This window comes from Miniopterus schreibersii (genome assembly GCF_964146895.1).
Source record: "Miniopterus schreibersii genome assembly, chromosome: 2".
NCBI classification, from domain to species: Eukaryota; Metazoa; Chordata; class Mammalia; order Chiroptera; family Miniopteridae; genus Miniopterus; species Miniopterus schreibersii.
The window spans coordinates 19283196-19304884 of NC_138102.1; the positions used below are offsets into that span (position 1 = coordinate 19283196).

Consider the following 21689-nt stretch of genomic DNA (forward strand, 5'->3'; position numbering starts at 1 on the left):
TCCTGTGCTCTGCTCCAGGCTAGCAGGCTGCCCCTAAAGGAGCCGCTCGCCCCCACACTGGGAGAAGGGGGTAGAGGAGGGAGGGAAGCGGGTGGAAGGGGGGACGTCAAAGTACAGTGGGCAAGAGGGCTACAGTTGTGAGTACGGGAATCACAGTTCATTCTTGTATTCTTATCTATTAATTATTGTATCATTTATTTGCATGATAAGTGTAAACCTACCTTTGCCCACCCCTGTATTTGCATCACCATGAAGCATGAATAGGTTCTTCCCCAGAGATAAAAGGGAAGGTTTAGAGAAAGATTAGGGTGCAGGCCTGGCACCATTTCTTTTTTTTTTAATTAATTAATTTTTTTTTATAAAATATATCTTTATTGATTTCAGAGAGAGGAAAGGAGAGGGAGAGAGAGAGAGAGAAACAATAATGATGAGAGAGTCATTGATCAAGCCAGCAACCCAGGCATGTGCCCTGACCGGGAATCGAACCCTGATCGCCTGGATCCTAGGTCGACGCTTAACCGCTGAGCCACGCCCCGCCGGGCCACCATTTCTTATATGGATGTCATAACCACTGTGTGGTGGGGACATAGCAGTGCAAACGGGTCCTACTGAGCTACCTAACAAAAGTCATGCAGTCTGCTTACCTGGTGCCATAGCATCAGTAAAGTCACATTCTGAGCACATGTGAATAGCAAAGGACCGTCACTCAGAAAGCTCACCAATTACTCTAGCATTACGGGAATCTACCTAAAGTTTATATACAGAATCCCCAATCTGCAGAGAAGCCTGTTTGGTTCTCTCAACCGCTCTTCCCATTTCACGGTGATATCCTCTTGCACCATAAGAGTTGGAAATGGCAACACCCACCTCCGAGAGATGACAGTGTAAAGGATTATGAAATTCAGCTCCCACACTGAGCCCCAACACAAGACTAACTGATGGGCAGTTTTCTTTCCCTTTCTCTAGGACAGTTGTTCTCAACAAGGGACATTTTTGCCCCCAGCAGTCATCTGACAATGTCTGGAACTTAGTTGGGATGCTATTGGCATCTAGTGGGCTGAGGTCAGAGATGCTGCTTAAACATCTTACAATGCACAGGACAGCCCTGCATGACAAAAAACTTTTTGGCTCAAAATGCCAATAGTACTGAGATCAGAAATCTCTCCCTAGTACATCTGATGAGCCTTTTCTGGGCTCAGTGGGCTTTTCTGTACCTTCACAGTCATGATAAACTTACATGTGAAGCCCATTTAGGACCACCAAAGCTATTCCATACAGTGATTCCCCAAGGGACGTCGGGGGTGTGGGGACAGCAGAGGACAGAACCTCGGAAGGATCAGTAACAATACCGGGCTCCTGGCCATCTCCATGGAAAACTTTAGGTCTTCCAGGGATGCTCTAATTACTGCCCTGTCACATCACAAGGAGAACAGGTTGGCAAACCTAGGTGCTGAACTAAATAATCTGTGGCATAATCTAAACATATAACGGTAATTAAGTCTGACAACTTAATATGCCACTGAAATTTAAATGTACAGTAGTAGTATACAATTAAGCACTCTTTTGTAATAGCACCCTGCCAGCCTGGGAGATTTTAGGTACAATACTGTGTACGATAAGCTAGCGGAAATATTGACGGAGGTAAAACGCACTCAGACTATGATCTGACACATGCTCAAGTCAACCATTGCTGCACAGGAAGAAATGGAGCTGAGGCAGAAACCCAGCTGCTGTCCTTCAGCTGGTGTCAGAAGCAGATACTCAAGCAGCCACTTCAGCCAATGTGGGCATGTCTGTATCCAATAAGAACATTTCACTTCGAAAGTCTGGATAATCCAAGCTCCCTTTTAGAGGGGACTGGAATCAGAAAATGGGGTTCAAAGGAGGATTACCCCTTTGAGGGAAACTGAGCTCACTATTTTACTGAAAATGTCAGCCAAACCTTGCATATATATATATATTTTTTTTTTTTTCCAAACCTTACGTATTTTAACAGGGCTACAAAATGGCCCCAAAAAGGGCATAGACTTTGAAGTTGGTGCTGATCTGGGCCTGAAAACCCATCCATCATTTACAAGCCATTTAATCTTGGTCAAGCTATGCAAACCCTAAGTTGGTTTCTTCAAATGCGATCTGACTATATTGATTCACAGATTTGTTGTGACCGTGGTGTAATTCTTATCTCCCTACAGCTTGTACTGCTCACAGCAGCCAGAGGGATTTTTTACAAATATTTATCAGATCATGTCAGTTCCCCACTTTAAGCCCTATAGTGATGACCCATGACAATTATGGGAAAATAGGGTCTTGAAGGCTGGTAGGGAGTTTGAATTTTCTTCCACTTCATCCTGTCCCTATTGGCTCTTTCCTGTCTTAGGTCCCTTTTCCCATTCCCTCTGCCTGGATGGCTTTTTCTCACCTCTGAGGACCCCACTGCAAATCAGAGAAGTCTCTCTTCAAACCCTCTCTAAAGTCACCTCCCCAACTCAATGACTAGCCCCTAAAGTTTGTTTTTCTTTACGGAACACGTCACTATCTAAAAACATTTTGTATTTGCAACATGTGGCATATAACCGGGGCAGGGATTCCACAGTCCTAGCATGGAGCAGATGCTTTTTAAAAATTTGTAGAAGAAAGAGAGGAAAGAAGAAGAGGAAAGGACACACGGCAGATAAAGCATCTGGCACAGTTCTGAGAACAAGGCGGAGCCTCAGTTCCCCCAGGGCTCCCTGCGTCCTGGGAGTCCCAGGGGTCTCTTTTAAAGAAAACCAGTTTAAGGTATTCAGATTCATCAGAACTAAGGTTGACCAGTGCATTGGGATAGCTGAGCTCTAGCCGTTGGTGTTAACCTCCTTTCATTGTTTTGCTTTTTCTGGGGTATCTGGTTTATAACATAAGTTTCAGGCCTACAGCGTAATTCAGCATCTGTGTGCATTATCGCATGCTTACCTCCAGAAGCCAGTTTCTGTTTCTCACTACACATCTCACCCCCGGCCCCTTTCCCCTCTGGTGACTGCCAGTGTGTTGTTTGTACCTGTGAGTTTGTTTTGGTTTTGTTTGTTCGTGTGTTTTTTCTTGTTGCTGTTGTGTGTTTTCTGTTTTTGATATGAGTGGAATCGTGTGGCTTTTGCCCTTGATCTTCTGACTTGCTTCACTCCACGTGATACCCCAAAGGCCCAACTTTCCCCTGAAGCAGCCATGTGGGCTGTTAGCCCTGTGGGCTTCCATTCCCTCCCTACATTCAAGGTCACTGCCAGCTCCACCTGGAACCAAGTGCATGGTGCTCTTCCTGGGCAGCTTCAGGTTTTACCCCGAATCCTGCCTGAAGTGTGACTCAGAATTTTAGTGGCTATCAGAAATACATTCACCTCTACTTCTGCATTAACAAGAAGTGGTTGTTTTACTATTTCTTGGGGAGATGGAACAGGCAGTAAATGTTGCAGGGCATAGCATTTTCTCTGACAGAAATCTCCCTCTGGATTTTCTCTTTTCCCCTGTCCCATCTCAGTGGCAGAGTTTCCACCACCCTCCTTTTGTCTGTCCCTCAAGCTCTCCTACCTACCTGCTCGCTCCATTCATTTCACATCTCACTCTCCCTCCCTACCACTTATCTGGCTCAGTAAACAGAGGGCCCTCCAAACCTTTCACCCTCTTTCAAGGCAGCGTGGAATTTTAATTAAAAGGAGAATTTTTAACTTTCACAGTGCTTTTGCATTCTCAGAAGAGTTACGAAAGGCAACCAACAATTTTAAAGCATAACTTCCAATGAGATAATTGTGTGTGTGTTTGTTTCTTTAACTGGACCCCAGCTTCCTTTTTCCTTCTTTACAGTTTTGTTTTGTTTTTAGTTTAACTCGGAGACCCAAACTCTGGGGTCATACTTGTTTCTGAAACTCTTCATAGCTCACTGCCCGATTAGGCCGTTTGGGGCCACTGCTGTGCGTCGGCTCCCTTGGAGTCAAGGCCCACAGAGATAAATGAAGGGCCTCACCTCCTAACGCGGGAGGGAAACCTGTCTGTACAATGAGCACAAAGGGCAAAGGCACCAAGTGACAACCCACCCGCCTTAAAGGAACGCCCCAGGCATCCTGGGTTGGAGCAAGCCAACCAGAGATGGGAGGCAGCCGGTTCTGCTGAAGAAGAAAGAAGGCGTGGATAGTGCCTGGACCCAGAGGAGGTCTCTAAGAGGCAGCTGGCAGCCGGAACCCACTTGCAATGTTACCAAATGCACGCACTGAGCAGCACAGCCCTTGCATTCAGTTTCCTAGAAGTTCTGCAGCAAATGGATGCGTGAGAGACACTGCCTGCCTGAGCCATCACCCAGCCCTACCATGCCATGGAGACAGTCATATTTTACTTATGATGTCAATAAGCAAATAGTGGGAGAGTTTTGCCTACACACACACACACACACACACACACACACACACACACACACACACAAACTATGTCTCAAAATGAGATGCTGAGGATGCCCAAATAGTTTGTTCTTCTAAATATAAAAAAGGATTTTGGATTTGGAACTTTACAATTCCTCCCTGAGAGGAATTTTATAAAGACAAAGCCCCAAGTTACAAGGTGTGCTTCTCCATCCTTGTTGTGTTTTGCAAGCCCCTTTGTTTGCATTTATCAATCTCTTTTGTTCTTTGTTGTTATCTGTATCTACAGACAGGACCTCATCGTGGTCCAGTGACGCTGAACGCTCAAAATACCGAAAAATCCCCATCCTCACCGAACTGAGTAAGTTCTGTTTCAAGGACAGAACTCAAGGGAGAAATGTGTAGGATCCATAATTGATGTCCCAGGGTTCTTTATAAAACCCACAGTCCAAGGACTGAGGCAGTAGAATGGGGCCCAGAGAGCATTAAGTGCTTGATGGGACATTACACTGGGCTTTTGTTTTTTTACTGGGTTGGTGACATCATCCGGTGGAGCCTGCTGTGTCTGGGTGTCAGGGTGCAGAAATACCATCTGCCTTCTCTGCTCTCCCAGTTACCAGGAGAGGGAGACCAGCAGGTGCTCCACTCTTATTCAGAGAGAATCCCCCATGGGAGGGGACATGGACTTGAAGGCTGCCTAAAAGGATCTTCCTAAACCAGAACCAACTTCTCTACCCACCCTGGGACTTTCAGTCCAGAGCCTTCCTTTCCCATAGTGATCACAGGGCTGGGACTAGGATGAGGTAAGTGAGCCACCAAGGTGTGGAGACACTCACTCTCAGGGTAATTCAATTTTGTGTCCCGGTGTCTCCTTTGTGTCATCTTAATTCAGGTCCTGAGTAATGGTCTTTTAAAAAGGAAATACCAGATGCAGAAATATCAGAATAAGCTGTTATCTCTCACCAGCATCTTGTGGGAAGTGTACATTATGAAACGTTCCTGGATGTGAGGAGCTCTAGGAGCAGAAAGCAGGGTAGGGAAGGTGCCTCTGTGCATTGGGGAGGAGGGGATGTTAGTGAGGCACCAGGGGATTTAATACTGGTAACAACTGATGAGAGAAGGGGAAGAGTCCAAAGAGGGGAACGGTGCCTTTCACACAGATTGGACCAACTATAAGACATCCGTAAGCTGGTCCTGGACATGTGATTTGACTGGACTCTGTAGTATAGCAACATTCTTAGTGGGCATTTTATGATTTTGAGTATCTAGGCTGAGGGACTTACACAAAACCAGATGAACAGATCTCTTAGTCCCAGAAAGGAAACAACGGGACATGGAGAGGGCTCAATAGGTGAAACCACCACATGATCTAGGAATGACAGTGCAGCAGACAGAAAATAGTCTATTCACAATGGATCCTGGAGCAACAGCTCTTCAAATTCAGCTTTGAGGATCTCAGCTCTCTTGAGCCTGAGTGGTACCAGTCAGCCTATTTGTAACTACCCTTTAGCTGTCAGCTGCAGTTTTTACTTACATTTTAATTTTATTTTTCTACCCTTTTGAACCATCTCTAACCCTGAGGTGTAGCTACACTAAGGACACTGACTAGAGGACTGTAATGTAAGTTAGAGTGGCTGGGAGGAAACCAGTCAGGTGCTCACTGGCCCAGAAGTGCACCTGGTCACTCTCAAGGGACTTACAGCTTTGTTCAACTGAAGACTTTCTGGCACCAGGCCGCCCTTGTCAGATTAGCCTAACAAATCACCTGCCAGATCACTGTTTTTTGTTCTTTGGCTGGCTGGAAGGGGTCACAGTGACATGGGAGCTGCAGCTCTGACTGCCAGCACTGTGGTACAGAGTGTACAGTGGCCTCAAGGAAAATGCCAGGCAGTGTGAGGCCTTGGGCTTAACATGACACAGCAGGATTTGGACAAGGGCTCCTGGGATATGTGTGCATGTTGAGGGTTGGGAATGCAAGAAGAGGGAATGGTGTGTGCATAGGAAATGTGGGGTGATACTAGTCAGAACTCACTCCTCTTTTATAAAACTATATAGTTCTTGGAAGAAAATGATTCATTAATACTAGCAGTATATCACTCCCCTCAAACTTACAAAGGAATAATTTAAAGAATGAGGGAATAACCCAGTCTTAGTTAGGAATGTATTTTGAGTTATATGTCTAGTAGACTTGTTTTGATCTGTATGTGACTGATAAGAGCTGTGAAGGGTCTAAGACTTTAAGCTACTTGCAAACTAACAAGTCAGCCTGCGATGGTGTCATGGATGCTGGCAGAAGATACAAAACCACTGGGTCAGAGACAAAAAATAGTTCATTACATACAATGACAGCAATAGCCAGAGTGTCATTTTTGTGCTGGTTCCCACCGGGTGGCATGGAAAGGGCCAAGTGGTACGTGTACCCACTATGGATTGCTTCATAAAAGAGAAACCGGGATCTTATCATGGGAAGTAAGCATGCCTTCTCTTCGCTCGGGTGGGAGACATCAGCTCTGCCTTCCAATGCTATTCTGGGTGCAAACATTTTTCAAATAACAGTCTTAGAACAAAGGTAGGCAGTGCCTCTGCTGGCCCTCCCTGTAAGGACCAGTTCCATTCACTTCAGAGGCTGCTCTCTGGGTCTGAGTTGCATCCCTGGGCCAATGGGTAACATGGCCACTGCTACACTGACCTCAATGAGGATAATTTTTGGAGCCCTTGCTACTCAAACTGTAATCCATGAATCAGCAGCAGCATTTGGAAGCTTGGACGTGTGGACTTTCAGGCCCCACCCTAGGCCCAGTGAATCAATCTCTATTGTAACAAGATCCCCAGGTGATTCATACGCACTTTAAATTTTGCCAGGTACTGTTTTAACTCATTCTGGACCCAGATAATCTAAGAACCCAAGTAAATACCAAGCCATCTGTGGCATAATGTTATGAAAAAGACTATAACTGGAGTGATCGTATGTTCCTATTTATGCCTACTGAGACTACCCCCTTTAACTTCCAAAGGGGTCCTGGTTTGAAAGATCAATTATATAAGGGTGACAATCAGGACACTTGCATGAAGAAACTGAGCCTGAGGTATGAGGATATTCCCTTGACGGAGAAGGTACCCAAGGAGGATTTGTGTCTTTTAGGGATGAAGAAAATACTTGGGGGAAAAATAATATACTGACGTAGGGGCAGATCCCACACTGACCCCAAAGGAGGCCTCAAACCCTTTGACCTGGTGGGCACCCCTTGGTCTGCTTATATTCTTAAGGTAGTTATATAGTCTTAAACTTGCTGCCTGCCTTTCCTGTTTGCCTCTCTTGCAGAAAATCCTTCCAACATCCACTTTATTGAACAGCTTGGTGGAATGGAAGGGCACCTCCCAGGAACAAGCCTACATCTCACCACTTCCTTTTCCACGGGCGCTGTCTTTTCTGGCAGCTTCTTGGACTCCCTCCTGGCCACAGTAAGTGCAGCTAAGCTGAGGAGACCCCAAGGCCAAGCTCCTGGCAGAGGGGGGAGCGGACGGCTTAGGGCATGGGGAGACAATGATAATGTCTCTGTGATTTTTCAAAAACACTTGTTGGCATACAGTATTTCATCTTTTCTTACAACCACCTGGCAAGGACAGCAAAATCTTTACATTGTCAAGATTAAAAACTTAAGAGCTGGAACACTTGATACCAGAGGGAATGAGCGGGTGAGCTGCAGTGTGTCTGCCTTTCAGCTTCTAATGCATCTGGCCCTTTGGTGTCAGAGCTGAGGAGATTCTGCTTTCTCTTCTCTCTAAAATTTCCACAAAATCTTACACAGAAACCAGGCATAAAGGGGCATGGAGTTCAAGGCAAAGCTTTGGCCTTTGGTGGTGTGAGTTTTGTTTAGAGCTCAGTCAAATCTCCCTCCTCGTCGCCCCTCCCTTTGGGTGGGTTTTTGACTACATGGTTGTTCTTCAGCTCTCAGCACCTCTACTGGATAGATCCATTGCATCGATTACAGGATTTCCATAAGTAGAATTAATGCATTGTGCAAATACCTATTGAACAGCTACTCTGTGCAGGGCACTCTTCTGGGTGCTGGGGACCCAGCAGTGATCAAACAGACCAGAGTCTCTGCCCATGTGGAGCTTGTGCTGATGGAGGAGACTGACAGAAACATGATGAACAGGAACAGATGAGGTATGTCAGGTAGATGCAGGGCCAAGGCGATGTGAGATAGGAAATGGAGGGTCTGAGGAAGGGATTGCAGATTTCAGTAGTGTGGCCAGAAAAGACAGCCCTGGGAGGGTGGCCTATGTGTCAGGTCTGGAGGAGAGGAGAGTGAATGCCATGCTCATCTTTGGGGAAGAAACACTCGGGCAGGAGGGAGAAGGGCGAAGGCAGTGAGGTGGGAACACTCCTGGCGTGTTCAAGTGAGAGATTCTAGTTAGAGTCAGTGGGAAGAGCAGGATGGGCATAGAAGGGCTGAAAGAGTAGAATTAAAAACAAATGAACACATCACGTAAGCATAGGAAACATGAACTTGGTAATAAGAGTTGTCGCCTGGGCTTCTCACTCCCACATGAGTGTGACCCCATGGCCGCCTTGAGGAGTGCCCCTTCCTCCAGGCTGCCTTCAGGTATTGTATTGATGGGCTCCTCGACGAGAGAGGACATGTGGCCCTGCTGGAAAATGAAGTGGGCTATGTAAAAGCTCAGTTGTTTTCTGAGGCCCAATGATGAAGTCTGTAGGAGCAAGAAAACACATATTGTGGCCTGATGTACAGGATAGTCACATGAGATCACAAGCCACATTCCCCTTGAGGAGTCCTGGTAAGTGCTTGCTTTAGGAGTGGCATGTGGTCACCTGAATATGGGATAAGGGTGGCCACAGAGCTTCAGTAGAAGACATCCTTCATGTTACAGGACCAGCTTGGATCTTGAACCTCTAAATCTCTACCTAGCGGCCTTCTGCCTCAGCTCTTGAATCCTTAATGATGTATGGCACAGCAAAATGAACACAATACTATTTAGAGCTCCAGCCCTTAGTCTCTGGCCATGAGGAGCTGAACTAGACCTTTGAAAATATTCAGAGAACCCTGCCCACTCTTGTATTCCTTCCCCCTGGGCCTGGTACTGCTGGCTCAACTTGGACCTCTAAGGGTGGGGGTGACTTCCTGTCATCCAGCACACAGAAAGAAAGAGTCCAAAGGTCAGGCCTGTGCCTCCAGTTCCATCCTCTGAGCTCTTCTGAGGACCATTGATCTTGGTCGGCCTCCTGACATTACACCTGCTCAGAAGCCTCAGAGAGGAAGAGAAAATGTATCCTCTTGTACTAGAAATATTTGGGGCCACTGTGGTGGTTCTGGAATAGGTTCCCCAATATCCCATTTTATTCTCCATACATATAAGAGCATCTCCTTATGTAGAAATATGGGAGGAAGGCAAAGATGTCCACCTCCCCTTAAGTGAGGATGGCAGGGCCCGAGGTCTATCACTCCCTCCAGCACCTTCCCAGGGCAGTCACCATTAATGATCATGGTTTCCTGCCTCCAGATCATACCTGCATCTTTCCCAATGCAGACTCTTGTCAACTTCTTCTGCTCAGTTTTGTTGTTGAGATAATATTCATAATCAGAGCAATATTTGTGATAGGAACAGTAATAACCACATCTCAAGCATTCACTTTGAGCCAAGGTCTTTGCTATGTGTGTTATCTACATTACCTTTTTCATTCTCCTATCAACCCAGTTAGGAGAATACAATTATGAGCCTTATTTTACAGATGAGGAACCTGAGGCTTAGAGGGGTAATGGTCGCAGCACTTACAGATGATAAGTTGGTTTTCAGACCCAAATTTGTAATGATTACAGAGACAGAACTCAAATGACTGCTACTCTAGAATAATCTCTCTCTGTGACGATGACTGTTTTTCCAATACATTGATATTGAAGTTTTGCTTAGAGGAGCCTGTCTCCCAGAGTGCTTCTGAGTTGCTAAGAAGACAGGTATGGGAAGATGAGGCCAGGATGCACTTGCCCACCCCACCACAACCACCCACACCTTCCCTCCAGTCAGAACAACTCTGCTTTCATCTGGGTTGTGTATGAGGCTCCTACAGAAGATTTGATTTAGAGAAGGGTTTATGCTGTTAAGAGGACTTTGTACTCTTAAAATATATATATATCTTTATTGATTTCAGAGAGAGGAAGGGAGAGGGAGAGAGAGAGGTAGAAACATCAGTGATGAGAGAGTTGTCATTGATTGGCTGCTTCCTGCATGTCCCTGACTGGGAATCGAGCCTGCAACCTGGGCATGTGCCCTGACTGGGAATGGAACCATGATCTCCTGGATCCTAGGTCAATGCTCAACCTCTGAGCCACACCCGGCTGGGCAAGAGGACTTTGCAAACCACTCCCTAGAAGATTAGACCATATGACCAACAGAGAGACACAAAATAAATGAACCAGAATGCTGCTCACCTCTATTCTGAGGCAGGTTTCCAATTTCCACCTTGGAGTGCTGTATGGGAGCAGGAGTAGCCATTCTGCCCCATTTTGCATGTCGCTTGTGTCCCATCATTTCCGCTCCCCAAAGAATATCTTCTGAGTTTGGCTTTCCAATCTGCTGCCCAGCTTAGAGCACCAAGAAATGTGTTACTGATGCTGTATAACCAGAAGTTATAATTAGAATCAAGACATTTGTTTCTCTGATGCCCACACTGCCCAGAAGGGCAAGGCTAAATCGGATGGATTCTGAACAGACTTCCTCTGCAGCTAACATCTCAGCAGTTTCCAACACAAGATAAGATCATCAGTCTTGACTCTAATTTGGTGAACTGTATTTCCAACCTAATATTTAAGGGCTCTCTTCCTTCTCACGAGTACTCAGAGGATGTAATGGTGCCTCGCCACCTTTTCCTCCAAGTCACCCTTAAGAAACACAAAGGAGTTGTGTTTGAACACAAAGGATTGAACACACAAGTCCCAATGATAGGACAAAGCCCGAGTAACATGGTATGAGCTTGTCACTGAAGTTTTGCTTTAGATTTTCAAGAAGGTATTTCCTACTTTCCCTTAATATATCTGTGATTTTTCTTTTGAATGTAAAGTAATGCAGTTTCTCTTCAAATCTCTTGATTTAGTTGACACTGTGGCCTCAAGTATCCCCTGTTTACTTCTGTACACTCCTGCCCCTATTGGAGAATCATGCCTATTAAGGTATAATTCAGATTCACTTTCTATCCTCTATCAGTTCAGTGCTCTAAAGATGAAAATGTGGAGAGGCTCTCAGTCCCATAAGCAGGATTCCTGTGCAGCTTTACAACAATAGAACTTCAGAACTGGACACGAATCGGGGAGCACTCCCCTTTATTTATAAGAAAAGAGAGGCCCACAGAAGTGGCCTCACTTTATCAAGGTCATTCATCTGGTTAGTTGCAGTTTTCCTACCACAGACCCTCATTCTCAATTAGAAGTATTTCTCAGATAATATTTGGTCTTCAGGTCTTTTGAGATTCTCAGCATAAAAAGCAACAAGTGGATTAGTTATTAGTACCTATGTCGTTAAGTAATAGTCCATGTTATGAGAGAGGCCTCAAGCTTAATTTGTAGCTAAAAGTTACAACACTTTGGGCTGCAACGTTTCCTAACACTGGAAGTCAAAATTCTAGTCAACAGAATTGTATTAGAAACACTATTCAAGTTTGGAAGTCCTAAAATATTTCAAGCACTTTTAAACTTTCATATTTTCTTGAGAAATAAAAATAAGGGGGAGAGGGAGGGAAGAATGAAAAAAGAAAGACACCAGTAAAGCCAATACCATAGAAGCCCAAATGATAAAAATATGAGATAAGCCCACAGAGTAAGGGTGACATGTAAATCCTGTTATTTTCCCCAATATAGAATTGCCATCCTTTTGATGTCAAAACTAAAGAAGTGACATATTCAAAAGCTAAGCCTCTCTCAGTTAAGTATGTAAAGTACTTGTTTCCCTAGAGCCTCTGACACCAGGATAACCCTAGAATTTTCCTCCTTTTCTTCAGTCAGTGGAGAATTATTCTAACCGCATTATGTTTGGTCACTCTATGCTATGGCCACTCATTCTTAAGCAGATTGTGGCTCAACCTGGACTTATATCCTATACTCCCTCTGGGATTTCAGGGAGCCAATTCCATCAGCAGGCTTCTGGGTGGTAGCCGGATGGAACAAAGAAGAAACGTAAGGAGGAGACCATCACTCAGGGGATGTTAAGGAGACAGAGTCTATCCTCTCAAAGGGTACATAACTTAGGGAAGTGTTGCTCAGAGTATGATCTGAGGACCACCAGTGTCAGAACCACCAGATGTACCCTTTAATTCTGATTCTTCTGTCCATAAATTCTGACCCAGTAGAGCTGGGATTCCAGAAATCTGCACTCATGAATATCCCTCCAGGTGATTCAGATACATGAGAATCAGTGTTGAAGAGAACAGGGTTTAGTAATGTGTGTTGTATATCTCATTTAATCCTGCAGACATTGCTCAAAGGTGGGTATTATTATGTCAGCTTTAAAGATTATAAGACTGTTGCTGAGAAAGAACACATGAATTGTTCAAAGGTATTCAGCTAGGATGGGCCAGAGCAAGATTCAAACTCAGGTGTGTTTCAGACAAACTACTAATATAAAATACAGAAGAGTGGAATAGAATAAAAGCCAGTGGCCATGGGGCCACAAAGAAAAGATCACTTTATTCTGATGAGGAGGCCAGCATAGAGTTTGCCAAGTTGATCAGAGGTGAACCAGCTGTTCCAAAGCGAAGCATGGAGGAGTAAATGTATAGCATAAGCAACTACAAATAGACTGTCGTGCACTGGAGGGTCCATTACGGAAGAGTGAGCTTGGTTTCACAGCAGGAGGCCGAAAATGAAGGTTGGAGGAGGTGGGTAGCATGATCTGATTTGTTTCTAGAGAATCTCTCTGGAAGCATTTTGCACAGTAGATTGCAAATGAGAAGAAACACAAGGAAAACCAGTAGTCCATCTTATAGCCAAAGTGTTAGGAGAGAAGTCCCTGAATTTGGGCGTAGAAAAAGTGAATGGTAGAATTTCTAAATAATAACAATTGAAATCATTCCTAATATTTATAATAAAAACAAAGTTATTGACTTTTATATAGGTAATACATATACAAGCATACAAATTCTCATTTCTACTGGAGCAAAAGTCTAACATAAAGCAAAGGGTAGAAAATTAAAACATTATATATCCAATAGACTTGAGAAAACCTAATGGATAGCATATTACACTACTATCTACATGTATGGCAATACCTAGTCTACACTGAATTACATAAGAATCCTTTGAAAAAGGAGTTTCAGAAAATGGTTAGGGTTATTCAGCTTCAAGGTAATTTCAAAATAAGAAGTTGGCCCACACCCTGGCCAGTGTGGCTAAGTTGGTTAAGCATCGTCCCATGCAGTAAGACATTGCCAGTTCAATTTCTGGTCAGGGCACATGCCCAGGTTTCGGGCTCAATCCCCAATAGGGGACATGCAGGAGGCAGCTGATAGATGTTTCTTTCTTATCAGTGTTTCTCTCTCTCCCTCTCCCTTCCTTTCTCTCTCTAAAATCAATAAAAACATATTAAAAAAAAAAAAAAGCAGTTGGCCCACATGTCTTCCTTTTGTTTCATTTTGATGCCAAAGATTTTAAAGTTCCATTCATTCAATAGCTACAATTTATGAAGTACATGATATCAGCTATGGGGGACCTAAATAGTACTAAGACCTAAGTCACTGCCTGTCCTCAGTAGGTCACAGTCAAAATGAATATAAGAAGATTCACATCCAAAGGATTCAAGTATGGATGACAATATCAGTAGTCCCCTAAAGAAAAACCTACAGAAGTCTTAATATATATTTTGAAATATATGAAGATGATTACTAGGGCATCTGTGGCCTGACATACTCCTCTGGTCATTTTTGGAAGAGGGGACATACTTGGTATCAGTATAATTACCCATGTCTTTCTTCGTTATAGTGTAACCCCCAGGAGAGCCAGGACTAGGTCAGTGTTATATTCTCTGCACTTTGCCTAACCCAGCGCCTTATCCAAACTGCCAGATTTAGTTAAATTTATTAATGATAATGAGAGTCACTGCTTTGCACCACCAGATCCATTTCAGTGATATGCACAAAATCTCCAAGACTATGCAAATCTGACAACACATGGCCTGTCCTTGCTTTCCAGGCCTTCTACAATTATCATGTCCTGGAACTACTTCAGATGCTGGTGACAGGAGGGATAAGTTTTCAGATGGAACAGAATTTGGACAAGGATAAGTTCTGTGGGCTGAGTCACAGCAGCATTACAGTTTTGTCCAGAAGAAAGCGCTGTAAGCTGGGGCTTCTGTCCTTAAACCAAGCCATTCTGTTGGACATTAAAGTGAGTCTACTCTTGATAGAGTTTCCCGCTTCCTTTCATCTCTGAGTTTCTGAAAATGGTCCAGGCTATTTGGGTTCCTAGATGGCCTATAGCACAGAAATAATAACAATAATATATAACAATAATAATAACAAATTAATACAACTCATATTCTTAGAGTATTCTACACTTTGCAGTGCATTTTCACGCTTGTATTTGTTTTATCAATGCCAGAAGGTAGATAAAGAAGTTGTTATTGTCCCCATCTTCCAGGTTAAAATCCCAAGTCTACAGGAAGTATAAGAGAGGTCCAATAACTTGTACTTTGAGAAGGGTATCAATATTAATTGTACCAGGTACTATTTATTGAGCATTTCCCCTGTGCCTGTCTATCCCCCCGCTACACTTCATCTGTCCAATGATTTGCATGGTAGGCCTTGTTATTAACCCTACTAAGTAGATCAAGAAGCTAAGGCCCAAAGAAACAAGTGCTAACCTGAGACCACTTTGTCTACCAGTGGCAAAGCAGGGGTGCCTCTAAGTCAACCTGAGCCAGGTCTGCCCACTCTCCCTGTACCTGAAGCACTAAAGAAATCTGGTCAGCTGCAATCAGGCAGAAGGATTCTGTGTTTGGGTCTAATATACTGACTGTGCTAGCCAGTGGGAAATGCTTGAATGTTCTTAGCCCACTGAGCTAGTGAACAGTAGATTCTAGCCAGGGAGAAGATAGCCATCCTGACAGACTCCAGTGGAGCATCTGGGCATCTGAGGATCAGAGTAGAGTCCAGCCTGGGGTGAGTAATCTACTTATCTGTGTGGTGCTTCTTAGTTTAGTTTGCATTAACATTGCATTCAGTTCTTCAGTGTAATCGTAAGAGCAAGCTATTGTAAGGGAACATCATTTGTTGGTTCAGAGGCCATCAGCAGAACCCCCTTCACAAGGGGCAGGCTCTTCCTGGCCTCTGTGCCTGGTATGTCTCAATAGATAAGGACAAAAGGGCAAGCCCCATGCTCTGTGCATCTGACTTCCAGGTGCAAACAACATTCCAGAGCTCCCCCAGTATGGTCCGGTCCTTCGTCCTTTTGTGGTCCTGGGCCCCTCACCTGAGGTTGACTTGTGAATGATGATATGCCCACAACAGCCACTGGCAATTTCCTGTTGGTATCAGAGATGACAGTGGGCTGGTCAACACACTTCTCCTTTCCTTCTCCACTTAGGTCTTGTCCTCACCCTGTTCTTTACCCTGGGGAGTCCCCCACAGAGCTGAAAAGACTGCTCTCTTTTGACTTCACTGAACCCATCAGTGGCTGCTTTTGAACCTGTTGCCCACTTGCAGAGCTTCTGTTGGCTATAGTCTGAGAGCAGTGTCGAGGAGTGCTTGGGGCTGTAATCTGTTGTAGAGTGGGGTTAGATCACTCTCTGGGGCTCACTTAACATCCCAACTATTTATATACCCTGAAAATGGAATGTTCCAACCTGCTGTTCATTGTTGCTTCTTAATGGTTACCAAAATGGCAGTGGTACTGAGAACCAGCACGAGGTCATGCCGCACCACACCCACCAGAGGCTCTTGAAAGACCAGAGCGATGAACACAATCACTGGGATTAGATGCTCAGAACTAACCATAAGCCTCACCGCCCAGCCACTTGACACTGCCACCATACAGATCTTAGGAGATGATGTTAAGGTCTTCCAAACTCCTATAAGCAAAGGCAAATAACACTCCAGTAAGTGCTTGTCATTTCTTGGTTCAAGTGCCAACAGACCTATGTTTTTCTCTTCTCTCCCTAGCCAAAAAAGACCTTTGGGCAAGTTTTCTGTGGCTTATTGGATTGCTTTGGAATCCTGTGCCTTGGCTTATACCGCATGATGGAAAACGAGGAGCTCAACCAGGAGCAAAAAAGGGGAGTATGCTGGCTTGGAAAGTGGTAGCCACCGATCCCAGCATAAGATCCAAAGCTACTCTGTTCTATGTGAAAGAGAGGTCCAGGACCCAGGGCCCCGGTTGCAAAGAAGTAGAAAATGATGTAGGAATATGGAGGAATGCATGTAAATGACATGAATAACCCCTGGTAATTGTGACCCAATATAAGCCATGAAACAATGGTGTCTCTGTCCCCAATGAAAACTGAAATGTAGACCCAGGTTTTGAATCAGGGTTGTGTGTTGTTTTTTTTGGGGGGGGGGGGTGTTTTGTGGTATTTTTGTTTTTCTGTGGTTTTTTGTAACTTAGCCCACCCTTGTCTGCGTAACTTTTTAAAGCTAAATGGCACTATTCACATTGGAAAGATTTACTTGGTTTGTGCTGGATTCCTTGGGTATATACTCACTGAGTGCCTCATTTCTAGCCACTGTGCTTTGTCCATATAAATGATGGGAGTTATATATCTAAATTTAAGTTTAAAGAAAGATCAATGTGGCAGCAGTGGGGAAGATGCAGGAAGGGTATGTAGAGAGCGGGAGGAGAGGGTGCAGTATTCAAACAACACAGTAATGTAGGTTGCAGCTAAGGTTCACACAGTGGGAATGGACAGGAGTCAGAGGAGGAGAGATAAAAATAATAGGAAAGACATTGCTAGGACCTGGTCCAGGAGGAAGGGGGAAAAAGCCAAATTACTCAAGATGGGGTAGTCTTGAATCAGAGGAAAGATAATCTCTCTGCTCGTAGGCGACATGAAAGGAAAGATGGATGCCAAGCAGATACAGCTATAGGGGAGGAGGTGTGCTTAAGGGAATTTTTATGTAACACCAGGATTTCTCAGTGAAGTACAGAGATAGCCACTGCTAAGAGAAAAGTTGGAGGGGGAAGTGTTACAGGGAGTTGAGAAAAACGAAAGAGTTTAACTACTGAGAGGACTGGGAGAGGAGGTTTGCTGGGGTGTGCAGGAGCGATTCTAGACTGTGATGTGAAAGCACAAAGGATTGGAAGTCCTGGTGAAGTTAAAGAGCAGATGTACTCAGCGTAGGGGAATGAGAGAGAGAGGGACAGGAAACTGTTGGACAGTGATCTATCAAAGCATAGGAGCTTAGAGGAGAGACAGGTCGGGAAATTACAATATTCGGCACGTGGCCAGGAAAGGGTGCTTGGAGATAAAGATCACTGGGTAGTAGAAATCAAAGAAATGTGTCTGGATGTTGGATTTGTAAACCACAGAGACACTGAATGTACTTAAAGATGGCGGGGGCACTAGAGTCTGAAAGAAAAGGTATCCCAAGTGCCAAAGGCTTAAATATACACGAAGGGCCATAGATGATGCCAACCAATCAAGAGGGAGGGTGATAGGACTGTAGAGCACTAACCACAAAGATGGTGAGATGGTGGGAGGAGTGGTGTTCTGGAAGCAGCACTGGGGAGAATGGATGATGCTTCTCTCTCTGTGTCTCTGTCTCTGTCTCTGTCTCTGTCTCTCTTTCTCTCTCTCCCTATCCCTATTCCTATCCCTCTTTCTGCCTGAACTCCATCCCCTCCTCTGACACCTCTGGAAAATCTATGGAACGTGGTAATTGGGAGAATGTGCAGCCCATACTTGAGAGGACCTCGGGGAAGGACATGAGATTTCTGTTTTAAAGAGAGTGTGTGATTATAGTTGACCTTGTTTAGGATTTTATAGAGGTTACAGGGCACTCTAGGAAAGATAAAAGTGGGAAAATTTTTGGTAAAAGAAAGTCGACGTTGAATTGAGATTGTTGTTTAAGAAAGGAGAGGCGATCGTCTGGACAGAAGTGATGAAAGGTTATCCTGTCTGAGCGTTCTGACATGAGCACTGGCGTATTAATTAATGTAACTCCCGTTTATTGAAGATTACTGCTCTGTGCCTGATACTGTGTAAAGCATCCTGCCTCCCTACATTTTTTCCACGGAGGTCCAGGCTCCGGGTGTTCTTTAAGACTCATCAACACTATTTACTTACCAGTCAAGGTTTCAAATACAACTTTAGTTTAATTTTTGTTTCTTTTCCTCATTGATCAAACTACATTCTAAGTTGGTGGCGTAAGCATTGGGGTAGGCCTAAGCCAGGATGGAAATATCTGGAGCGCATGTAATCTTCCACTTTTGATAAAGCTTGGCTCAGTGCTCAGCATTGTGGATATTAAAAGCAAAGAAGCCTGGAGTCAGAAAGGTCTTTAGAGATCTATCAGCCCAAACCACAGCCCTGTCCCTCTCCCTTTAAAAGAATGAGAAAAGCAAGGCCCAGAGAAGGGAGATGCCGTGTATGAGGATGGTTAGTGCGAGAGGCAGGGACAACACCTAGTCTTCCAGTTTCTAGTCTAGGAACTCTTCTACTGTGCCAGACACGTTTGTCAGTCACAAAAAAGCGATGAAGCAAAGCGAAACAAAAGCATTTCCTCTTTGGGCCCAGCCAAATGACTGCCCCACTTTGACCATTGCCTGTTGCCACACTGTCCCAGCTGCAGAGGCTCAGACTCAGCTTTGTCTTTTCTTACAGGTTTGTGATTACCCGGCCAGCCAATGAGTTTAAGCTGCTGCCCTCAGATCTTGTGTTTTGTGCCATTCCTTTCAACATGTCTTATTACGAGAAGGATAATTCTTTATATCAAGGCCCTTATGAAAACATAAATAAAGAGTCACAGACATCGGAGACATCTGCAGTCATAAGTTATCTTCCCTCCGATGACCCAGTTGGCCAGAGGTCAACACAGTCGTCAAACACATCAGTCCATTTATTGGAGCCAAAAACTAGCCCCATTGGTAATCCTGAGCGACCCTTTTTGTCTCAGAGTGGTAAACTGTCACCCCAGATATATCCAGGAAAGGAAAACGTGAAGAAGCCCTCTGAGGGGACTAGCAGCGCATATTCAAACTAGACCTGCTGATACTCCCCACAAGCTCCTAGCTCACTAGCCACAGGCATCTCAAGAGATGGTGACTTTGAAGAAGGAAAACAAAACTCAAAGCATGCCATTGCCATGCCCACTGCTCCGTGGTTGATGGGCAAGCCCACACTATTTGAGAAGAAAGTGCTGATCCAATCCCACTGGGCCTGGTGTCATAAATAAAGAAATACATGATTTTTAAAAATGCTTCTGCAGGGAAAGTTCATTGCTCTGTGTCCCTTGAGAAGAAAACGTGTTGGTTTGAGCTGTTGTTAAAGGAGTCCTCCAGCACTTCTGGGCTCTCCCAGTCAGAGAACAGGAGTCATCAAAATAAATATGAGAAGGACTTAGACACAGGAGACAAGAAATAAAGAGCCCCCAGATCAGGAATCTCACATTCTTTCTCCTCAAACAAGTAAATAGGAAATAATGTAGTATTTCCTTCTCTTTTTCCTCTCAGGCTTTTTCTTTCTTCATCTCTCTCTCTCTCTCTCTCTCTCTCTCTCTCTCTCAGAGGTGAGAAAGACCAGACAGAGAGGTGCCAGTTTGAACTAGAAACCAAATGGTGTAAAACTGAGACCTAAGTATATGCCTAGCCCAAGAATGAATATTAAGGTATCTTGGAATGGAGTGCCAGGATGAGATCAAGTAGATTGAAATATATAACCTTCCAAATGTTCTAATTCAGGAATAAAGACATATCGCGTAAAAGGTGTGAAACATTTCCCCATATTCCAAAAGGAGCCAACCCACTGCTCTGTAAACCTCCCCTTTACTTAAGTCGTTTCGTCTCGGTATTTAACACAGGAAACAAAAGTTGAGCACCTCCAGAAAGCATCTACTCCCAACTGGCGATCGGATAATGATGAGCTTTGTAAGCAATGTCTCCTCGGGTCATAGATACCATATAGGTAGAAGGGAAGAAGAAAGAAAAAATAAACCACGGTTCTCATAAATTCATAAATTGTTTTACATAATGTTGATTATATCCTTCACATTTTTAACAACATGTTTGCTGATTTGGTATTATTACCTCTTTTTTTACAAAGGAAGAAACAATGTCGCAAATAGGGTTGCCAGATAAAATATATCCAGTTAAATGTGACTTTCAGATAAACAACACATGTCTAAAGTATTGTGCTTAACTAGTAAGTGATCAAATCATCATGTAAACCTGTTTTATTTGACTCCAGCCGTTACACACACTGTGCCTCCAAGCACACAAATAAAATGAAGAAAACAAAACAAAAAAAAGTTCATTCACAAGGTATAAAATTTTGTATTAGTTAAGCTTAGGTTGTAATGAAATCAAGTTAATCTATGTGGAAAAAGTAATTGTAAGAAAGTTGTTAGAGGCCAAGGGAATAATTTTTTTTTCTTTTTTAAGCTTACCTGCCATCATCATCTTTCTCTCTTTACATATAAGTGTTAAAATATATTTTCCTGCAATTCCAAATTTATAGGTGGAGTTATAGGTGCATGAGAGAGATTTAACTGGCCTGTATCTGAATCTCAAGTCCTAATTTCTAAAGGAAAGTAGATAGTGGGTTCAGCTTTGGCCACTCTATGCCGCTATCAATGGCTGAGGAGCTGGGAGCCTCTGAATGGAGGACTGGTCCTGGGGGAAGGAAGGGAGTACGGTTCATGGGCTGGGAAGACATGCTACCGACTCCTACTGCAAAGACAATACTCTTTCTCCCCATTGTCCAGGCCATTTTACAATGAAGCAGGTCTAGTGGAAGCAAAATATTTCTGAGAAAATATGGAGGAGCCCTATGAATATTCAAAATCCCCAAGTCCACTTCTGTATACATATTGACCAATCTGTTTAGCATCTCAAACTCAGTTCTCCAGAGTCAAACCTTATCCACAAATGATCTCATTTCCAACACAGCAGAGAAATTAGAATGAGAAATTATTTATTCTTCAGTATTTTATTGGAATGAGTACTAGGATTATGGCTAAAGAAATAAAGAAATATTGAGGTATATGCAACTATAGCCAATGTGTGAGCTCTTATACTGCCAGTATGAATAAGTAAAGTTGGCAGAGTACCCCAAGTTGTTATATAACTTCAGAACCAAACCCTTTATCTATAG

The 21689-nt window shown here is 43.9% G+C and overlaps 1 protein-coding gene across 1 annotated transcript in view; it reads left to right on the forward strand.

The window, feature by feature from the left end:
* KCNU1 (potassium calcium-activated channel subfamily U member 1) overlaps positions 1-19581 on the forward strand; it is a gene marked incomplete at both ends in the record, with an annotated part of 106337 nt that extends 86756 nt beyond the window's left edge. The window contains 5 exons of the mRNA XM_081129651.1: positions 4669-4740; positions 7702-7841; positions 14579-14773; positions 16546-16682; positions 19203-19581. Of these exons, the coding sequence (XP_080985777.1) occupies positions 4669-4740; positions 7702-7841; positions 14579-14773; positions 16546-16682; positions 19203-19581 (923 nt within the window). The remainder of the gene's footprint in view (positions 1-4668; positions 4741-7701; positions 7842-14578; positions 14774-16545; positions 16683-19202) is intronic.
* Between the last annotated feature and the right edge of the window lie 2108 nt (positions 19582-21689).